Source organism: Colobus angolensis, unplaced genomic scaffold, assembly GCF_000951035.1.
Source record: "Colobus angolensis palliatus isolate OR3802 unplaced genomic scaffold, Cang.pa_1.0 Scaffold131, whole genome shotgun sequence".
Lineage (NCBI taxonomy): Eukaryota > Metazoa > Chordata > Mammalia > Primates > Cercopithecidae > Colobus > Colobus angolensis.
Genome location: NW_012114364.1, coordinates 2128395 through 2138462, shown reverse-complemented (window position 1 = coordinate 2138462; position 10068 = coordinate 2128395). Strand labels below are relative to the sequence as shown.

The following is a 10068-nucleotide window of genomic DNA, read 5'->3' as shown; positions in this document are numbered from 1 at the left end:
TTTTTTTCCTAATTCTGTGAAGAAAGCCAGTGGTAGCTTGATGGGGATGGCACTGAATCTACAAATTACTTTGGGCAGTATGGCCATTTTCACGATGTTGATTCTTCCCATCCATGAGCATGGAAGTTTTTCCACTTGTTTGTGTCCTCTCTTATTTCCTTGAACAGTGGTTTGTAGTTCTTCTTGAAGAGGTCCTTCACATCCCTTGTAAGTTGTATTCCTAGGTATTTATTATCTTTATAGCAGTTGTGAATGAGAGTTCACTCATGATTTGGCTGTTTGTCTGTCATTGGTGTATAGAAATGCTTTTGAAAAATGAGCCTGTATAGCCAAGACAATCCTAAGCAAAAAGAACACAGCTGGAGGCATCACACTACCTGATTTCAAACTGTACTGCAAGGCTACAGTAACCAAAACAGCATGGTACTGGTACCAAAACAGACACATAGATCAATGGACCAGAACAGAGGCCTCAGAAATAATGACACACATCTACAACCATCTGATCTTTGACAAATCTGACAAAAACAAGCAATGAGGAAAGGATTCCCTAAATAATAAATAGCTTTGGGAAAACTGGCTAGCCATATGCAGAAAACTGAAACTGAACCCCTACCTTACGCCTTATACAAAAATTAACTCAAGATGGATGAAAGACTTAAACGTAAGACCTAAAACTACAAAAACCCTAGAAGGAAATCTAGGCAATACCATTCAGGACATAGGCATGGGCAAAGACTTCATGACTAAAACACCAAAAGCAATGGCAACAAAAGTCAAAATTGACAAATAGGATCTAATTAAACTAAAGAGCTTCTGCACAGCAAAAGAAACTATCATCAGAGTGAACAGGCAACCTACAGAATGGGAGAAAATTTTTGCAATCTATCCATCTAACAAAGGTATAATATCCAGAATCTATAAGGAATTTAAACAAATTTACAAGAAAAAAACAAACAATCCCATCAAAAAGTGGGCAAAGGATATGAATAGATACTTCTCAAAAGAAGACATTTCTGTGGCCAACAAATATATGAAAAAAAGCTCATCATCACTAGTCATTAGAGAAATGCAAATCAAAACCACAATGAGATACCATCTCATGCCAGATAGAATGGCGATTATTAAAAAGTCAGGAAACAACAGATGCTAGAGAGGATGTGGAAAAATAGAAACGCTTTTACACTGTTGGTAGGAGTGTAAATTAGTTCAACCATTGTGGAAGACAGTGTGGCGATTCCTCAAGGATCTAGAACCAGCAATACCTTTTGAGCCAGTGATCCCATTACTGGGTATATACCCAAAGGATTATAAATCATGCTACTATAACGACACATGCACACACATGTTTATTGCAGCACTATTCACAATAGCAAAGACTTGGAACCAACCCAAATGCCCATCAATGATAAACTGGATAAAGAAAATGTGGCACATATACACCATGTTATACTATACAGCCATAAAAATGGATGGGTTTTTATTCTTTACAGGGACATGGATGAAGCTGGAAACCATCATTCTTAGCAAACTAACACAAGAACAGAAAACCAAACACCGCATGTTCTCAATCGTAAGTGGGAGTTGAACAATGAGAACACATGGACACAGGGATGGGAACATCACACACTGGAGCCTGTCGGGGGGTGGGGAAGTAGGGGAGGAATAGCATTAGTAGAAATACCTAATGTAGATGACAGGTTTATGGGTGCAGCACACCACCACGGCATGTGTACACCTTTGTAACAAACCTGCATGTTCTGCACATGTCACCCAGAACTTAAAGTATAATAATAATAATAATAATAATGAAAATGTTAAAGGTGTTTGCAAGGGGAAAAGCATTCCTATTATATTCCTATTACATGGATCAACATTTTGGTAGCATTATTATCAAGTCAGACTCATTCCTGATAATAAGCTGCCTACATGGACAAGACTCCTAGCACAAAGTTTATATCCAGGAAGGATTACCTGCCATCTTTCTCTTACTGTGTCTTTCTTCATAAATAATTAGAACTGAGTCTTGACACACAGGAGACCCCAGGAGTGACAGATACTCAACAGTAAATTTTGCCATACTGCTTGGTGAAACTCTGAGCACCCAAGAACATTCCAGTCTTCCTCTATAATCCAGTGGATATCGTGGAGTGGGAAAAAAGCCTCTGGGCTTTTCTAACTCTGCTTCAGAGCGACAGCCTGCAATTCAGAACACACAGACACCAGGAACCAACATAAATAAAGCAAAGAAGAACTAGGTTCTACCACAAGACTGAAAAACCTCGGCTTGAAAGAAGAAAATTAAGACTTTGTTACTGTCAGTTACAAAGTATTATGTTAAAAAACCATTCTATTTAATGTGTCTTATTTTCTTGAAATGATATTATACAGGTAGAATGTAAATCACAATTATTTTGAATCAATTTTAAATGAATTTTTAAAGTTTCTTAGAAAATAGACAGTAGGTTGCATTCTCTATTCCCAGCAGGATTTCATTTTTTTCCTTCTTTGAGATGCAGCTGAAGACCTGTTCCTAAAAGCTTCACTAAATTAGTTGAATTTGCCGGGACAAATGATTACATTCATTCGAGCTTGTGACTGAGGTCATGAAAAACATAATTTGCTGGATATACTGAGATATCTCACTTCTTCAGCTTGCTAAGTCCAAGGGCACCCTTGGAATTTTGGGATACCTTCTGCAGTTCAGATGTCAGGTTTTCCCTGGCCCATTGACTCGGCAATCAGCTTCTCTTATGTTCTCATCAGGGCTTCGTCCTTAACTCTCTCTTCTTCCTTTATGTCTATTCCTTTGACAAAAACTTTCTGAGCAATTAAAAAATGAAATATTCTATGTTCATATTTGAATGTATGTGTTAGTGAATATACAATTATGCATGCTCTGCCCTAGAGAAATTAATACTATAACTGAGGAGGAGGTACGTAAACATGCTTTTATTAACAGTAGAGGTAGGTGAAAAGTGGAATAAGGGAAATGAAGTGCTACAGAAACTTAGGATTCTACTCCATTGTTTGGTTTTCTGTCATTTCTTTGCTAGTCCTCTTTTTTTTTTTTTTTTTTATCTGTATGGCTACAAGAATCTAATCAGATATTTACCATTTTGATTTAATCGTAAACTAAATGATCTTTCAGTCTATAATCTTCCCTCACTATGCTCTACCATCTGAGAATGGTGTATAAAATAAAAATAAATCAAATTGGTTTCCTGCTGAAAGCAACTAAAGTAGTTCAGCTTGGAAGATCTTTCAGAGTCTGGCCTCAACCTGTCTTTCTAATCTTTTGTTTTTCTCCCTCTCTATATGAATCCTCTGTGAAAAGTCTGACCGGAAATCACATAGAGCCATGAATTACCAACAAGTCAAGACTTTATATAAATGGGAGAAACAACTGAAAGAAACTATTGCTAAGATTCATTAACTCCCTAGTGTAAAAAGTAAGTGGCAGGAGTGGGTGGGTGTTAAATATGGCATGGTCCTAACATTTTGTCTCTGAAAATAATTATAGAATAAAACAAAGCAACACCTTTCTCTATGTAAAACTTTCAAAGTTCTTCGGCATGCATAACTGTTTCTGAACATATTTAAAAGAGAAACATTTTCTTTACATTTTAACAATGTTCATTTTCTAATGACCTGAATAAGGTCATTCAAAAAATACATTAGATGGCACTGTCACCACCATTTATGGACCCTTATCTCAGGTCAGGTCCTCCCTGTTTTAAGTGCCTTACATGGATTAACCTATTTACACACTCACTGAATTCATTCAACTCAGTCCATTGAAATCAATAGTTTACAGGATCTTGGACCCAAGTCTGCTCTCTGTCTCAATCCCAAGTCCAGATTTACTTTTAACCTAACTCTACCTATCCCCAGCTTTGACTCTTTGACTCATGTTGCCAGACAAATGGTCCTAGGTCCGCTCCTCATTCCTGGAAGATTTTAGCAGTCATTTTCTCCAATACTTTTCCTGTCACAGTTCTTTCTGATTTCAATCACTATATACATGATGATTCCAGCACTGAAGTTTCCCAGCTCCTCAACTTTCCTGCAATGATCTTGTCTTCCACCTGACCTCAGCCACTTATCCTTATGGTCAACCCCTAGACACTTGATCCATAGCAGTAACTCCAAGCCTTCTGTAATCTCAGTTTCAGGAACCATTTTCTCCAACCACGACCTTCCATCTTTTCAGTCTCCCTTAATACTCCTTCCACCTTTTGGGACTCATAATTTACATGTCCTACCACCTTATTTTTGTCCCAAACAAATATCTCATCCGTATTTCACTCCTTACCCATCCTAAATTCCAATGATCCATCATTTTAACCACTTATTCACATACACTCTGAATTCCCTTATACCCTTCACATACTTGGGAACACTCCACTTTGATTAAATCTATACTCTACCTACTCTGCATCTACCTCAGTGTATCCAGAGGAAAACATACAACTAAGCTAACTGGGGGCATTTTGCGCTCTGAAATTATGATCATTCATCTCAGGGGGGCTTTATGCTACCCAGCAGTCCTACTATATCTTTCTATTCACTATGCTATTTTCTAGAGAAATATTTCATCCTTTTCTCTCTTAAAAAATCAAACTTTCTTGAACAACCCCTTCTTCTTGTTCACCTGCTAAGAAAAAGAAGCAATCAGAAGAGAAATACCGCAAGCTCCTATCTCCATCTATACCCATACACCTCATACCTGCACTGGTGCCTCAAGATCCTGCCTTCCATCCATTAACTATAGATGATGGTTATTTTGCTCCTATCTAAGCCCATCCCCTCCTTTTGGGCACTAGATCTCAACTTCTTTCTTCTGCTCAAAGTCTTCACTCTTGCAGTTCTACCTTCTATATCTTACATTTTCTTTAAACTCTTCCTAGTTGTTTACTGGGGTTGAATGTATTAGGGAAGGAGAAGACGTGGGCAACAAAAGAAAGACTACCACTTGGAAACCAAGAGTGATAATAAAATAGAACTTCTATCTTCCTACAAGTCTATTAGAGATTTCTAATCCTCCAGTTGCTGTTAGTTTTGACTAAAAATCAAAATCCTATTTTATCCAACAGACAGTGACAGCTGTGGAAGAATGAAGAGAAATACTAATGCTGATGCTGGTCTTAGTCATCTCATACCCAGAGTCTTTGCCTAGCAAGATACTTGCATGTAGAAGGACTTTTGTTCAGATTCAGAGCTTAAAATAATTCTGTGTAATTCTCCAACATTCAAGCACTTGTTCACAACCACAAAATTTTTAAAAACATCTGCAACAGGTCTAGCTTTGGGGTAGAAATGATCTCCAGCAATCATAATAACAACTCTCCCCACTTTCAGCTGAAGCTACCAACCAGAAGGGAAACACAGAGTTTACAGTGGTCCACAGAAAATTTAGCAAAGCTAGACAGACAATGCAATGGGATAATGTGAACATTTATTACCTGTCCAAGATGCACTGCCTGGCGAAGGTATGGGTGGTAGCAATTGTTGTTTTAAGGTTTTGCATTTATTATTTGTCTGAAGTGAAGCAGGACCTGTATTTGGGGAGAACATGTTAAAAATAAAGATGAAAGCCTGAGGACAAAATATAGTCGGCACCAAAGCAGCCACTATCATAAAAGAAACAAATCCAGGATTAAAGCAGCCTCAGAAAAAGTCAGTTTTACTCTAACTCTACACATGGGAGAACTTATTTTGCAGAATCTTGCATTTTAGTGTGTTTAGTAACTAAATGAAATTCTACTCTATGATTTTCTCTTTCACGCTAATTTATACCACACTCACTGTTCCCAAACCCACTCTAAAGAAAGAGGTAGTGTTTTAATAACATCTGAAAACAATTTACCATTGATTTTTGATTGGATCCAGTCCAAGAAGACCATCACTCTGGCAAATATACCCGGCTTCCATGGCTGGACACAGCCAGCTCCCCAGCTGACAATGCCATAGAGGACAAAGGGACCATTTTCATGTCTACATACTAGTGGTCCACCAGAGTCTCCCTGAAACACCAAGAAAACATATTCTAGAAAACTGCTTTAATCTGAAGCTCCTGCTTTTAATTTTTAGAACAAGAATGGCCAATAATGTATTTGTAATGTGTTTAATAAGATTTGTTCTTTGTCAGTTTCCATTTTTACATACCATATATTCACTGTTTTGCAAAAGCAAACAAAATTTATGAACAATCAGATGGTAATTTGATTCCAGGGTGAAGATAAAGGTTAGTTCACATAATAAGAAAACAATTACTAAGTCTTCCCAGCTCCACTGGAGGGACATAGTCTTTAAATGATATCAATTAGTAAAACTGTAATATTTAAGATTTCAAGCATCTTTTAAAAATAAAAATTTAATTAGAAAACTGCACAGTGGCTCAAATGGATCCATCATAAGAAATACGCTGCCTGTTTTGTTTTTCTCTTTTTTTTTTTTTTTTTAAGGAAATTGGGTTAGGGTCATTGGGTGGTAACCTCTACATGTAGTGTTTTCCCTATCACTGGTCCCTCTTGACACAATCTATTCAGATCAAAGAGTCGAGTTATGACATACACAGAGAAACCAGGGTGTTCGTGGTGAGGTGAAGAAAAGTGAAAGGCTGACTTAAATCTATTAAAATGTATGCACTCTAATTCTAGTATTCCAATTTTATTTTGGCTTACTTGCAGGTACCAAAATTACACGATTTCAAAGATTTAAAGGGTCAAACTCATTTAACTTACTTAGATATTATATGTGAAAAGTTACAATTAGAGAAATAAGTGACCTGTCCCATTTCACACACATAGGTATTAGCAGCAGTAAAATCTGAGCCCATGTCACCTGCCAAAGTTCCGTGCTCTTTCGCTTCCACCAAACTGATAAATGTTCATTAATGGAACTACCTTAAACTGCTCTAGTATCGGGCTTACAGAATTACTGAATTCAAGGAAAGACACATGGAAATTTAACTTACAGTTAATTTTGTTCACTCTCTTAGATATGGCTACTTAGGTCATGATTAAACACATTTCAAAAGGCAAAAATACTACCCACAAGCACTAAGAAGCTCACGTAGATAGAAGCGTCTCTCTTTAATATTTCTCCCAATATTTGCATTGTTTAAATTGATAAATTATAAGCAGAAAGAGATTTTGAAGAAAATCAACAGTGGTATTGTTATTAAGGGAACCAAAATATGTACATCACACGTATTTATCTATTAACTAGCACTAACTTCTTCTACATGTCTCTTGAGGTTCAATGTGAAAATCAGTGGCAGGGCCCAATATATGCCCTTGTTTATGTCTCTTTCTATTTACAACATGTGCCCCATTTGAGGGTAAGCACTGCATCGGATTCAACTTTGTATCCTAGGAAACCTACTGCGATACTCAGCACATAATACATGCTAAATAAACGTTTGTTTAATTTACAGTGAAATTTTATAAACTAGTTGCATCAAAGCAAGCCTTAATACATAGGATTTTCATCTTTTTAGGGTAGGCTTTCCAATTTTTAATGAAGTCTTTTGCAGGAAGTGGATGGACACAAATGTATTTAGGACCAAACTAAGTCATTTGTCTTCTTGTTAGATAAATTGTGCACATATTTGATGGCACATAAATTGATGGTACATATTTGAAATATCTATTTTACATAAAGAATTTCAGAGAAGAAACCTTAACTTGGGAAAAAAGAGGTACAGTCACTAGTCTGTAATGTAGAACAATTAACCTTTCCTCTGGGCCTAATTTTTTCACGTAACAATTACATTTAAGACCCCTTTCCAGTTGGACAATGGTCTGATGTATCCAGTCAAGTGTTTTATTTTAAATCATTGATTTTTTTCAGTATCAATGCGTACCCAATACATAATTTTTCAGGCAATCACAAACATTCCATGATACAGGGAACCTGTCCAATTTATCTCTTTTTGCCAGTGCCTATCATATGGTCTAGTCCATAGTAAATATTCAGCGAACAAATGAATTTTTTTTTTTTTTTTTTTTGGTGAGACGGAGTCTTGTTCTGTTGCCCAGACTGGAGTACAGTAGTGCGGTCTCGGCTCACTGCAGCCTTCGCATCCTGGGTTCAAGCGATTTTCCTGACTCAACCTCCCAAGTAGCCGGGACTACAGGCACGTGCCCTCAAGCCCGGCTAATTTTTTGTATTTTTAGTAGAGACAGGGTTTCACCATGTTGGCCAGGATGGTCTCAATCTCCTGACCTCGTGATCCACCTGCCTCGGCCTCCCAAAGTGCTGGGGTTACAGGCGTGGGCCACCGTGCCTAGCCACAAATGATTTTTTTTTATTAAAAAATTATTCAATGCCTACTGTGAGCCAGACATACTGAGTAAAACAGAGTATAAACAAGTAAGATGGTAATAGTAGCTACAAAAGAAATACTCAGAGTAAATGGTAGAGAATAAAGGTAAGTATATGTGTGCTTATATGTGCATGTATGTATATGCAGTTTCAATAACATTTGAGCTGATACATAAAGGATGAGAAAGAGCCAGCTTTCCAAAAACCTGGAGGAACAACATTTTATGCAAAAGACACATCTGGGCTAAGGCTCTAAGGCAAGACATGGCCAGTTAGAAGGCAATCAATGTGGTTGGACATATATTATTCTGTGAAGAGAGATCTGTGACTTTGTAGATGAAAGTAAGTTAGAAAAAATATCAATGACATTCTTCACAGAAATAGAAAAAATAATCATAAAATGTATATGGAACCACAAAAGACTCAGAATAGCCAAGCCATCCTGAGCAAAAAGAACAGAATTGGAAGGATCACATTACCTGACTTCAAATTATACTACAAAGCTATAGTAACCAAAACAGCACAGTATTGTCATAAAAAGAGACTCGTAGAACAATGGAACAGAATAGAAAACCCAGAAAAAATCCATACATCTACATTGAAGTCATTTTTGACAAAGGTGCAAAAAAAAAAAAAATACATTGGGGAAAGGACAGTTGCTTTGATAAATTGTGCTGGGAAAATTGGATGTCCTTATACAGAGGAATGAAAGTAGATCCTTATTTCTCACCATTTGCAAAAGTCAAATCAAAATGGATTAAAGACTCAAATCTAAGACCTCAAACTATGAAATTAATTAAAAAAACACTGAGGAAACTTTCCAGGACACTGGACTGAACAAAGATTTCTTTAGTAATACCCCACAAGCACAGGTAACCAAAGCAAAAATGGACAAATAAGATCACATTATATTAAAAATCTTCTGCACTGCAAAGAAAACAAAGCCAAGACACAACTCCCAGAATGGGAGAAAATTTCTGCAAAGTACCCATCTGACGAGAGATTAACAACCAGAATATTTAAGGAGCTCAAATAACTCTATAGAAAAAATCCAATAATCTGATTTTAAAAATGGACAAAAGATCTGAATAGACATTTCTCAAAAGAAGACATACAAACGGCAAACAGGTATATGAAAAGGTGCTCAACATCACTGATCAGAGAAATGCAAATCAAAACTACAATGAGATACCATCTCACCCTAGTTAAAGTGGCTTTTATCCAAAAGACAGGCAATAACAAATGCTTACAGGGATGTGGAGAAAAAGGGAACCCATGTACATTATTGATGAGAACGTCAATTAGTACAACCACTATACAGAGAATAGTATGGACATTCCTCGAAAAATAATAGAAATACCATTGATCTAGCAATCCCACTCCTAGGTATATACCCAAAAGAAAGGAAATCAAGATATTGAAAAGTTTTCTGCACTCCCATGTCTACTGCAACACTATTCACAATGGCCAAGATTTGGAAGCAGCCTAAGTGTCCATCAACAGATGAATGGATAAAGAAAATGTGGTGCATGTTCACAATGGAGTACTACTCAGCCATACAAAAGAATGAGATCCTACCATTTGCAACAACGTGAATGGAGCTGGAGGTCATTATGTGAAGTTAAATAAGCCAGGCACAGAAAGACAAACTTCGCCTATTCTCATTTGTTTGTAGGAGCTAAAAATCAAAACAATGTAACTCAGTAACTCATTGGGATAGAGTATAGAAGAAGCTGG

General features: G+C 36.9%; 1 protein-coding gene across 1 annotated transcript in view; it reads right to left on the bottom strand.

The window, feature by feature from the left end:
- The window catches only part of OVCH1 (ovochymase 1), an 81269-nt gene that overhangs the window by 33753 nt on the left and 37448 nt on the right, over positions 1 to 10068 (bottom strand). The window contains 3 exon segments of the mRNA XM_011934145.1: positions 1975 to 2199; positions 5466 to 5558; positions 5870 to 6026. Of these exon segments, the coding sequence (XP_011789535.1) occupies positions 1975 to 2199; positions 5466 to 5558; positions 5870 to 6026 (475 nt within the window).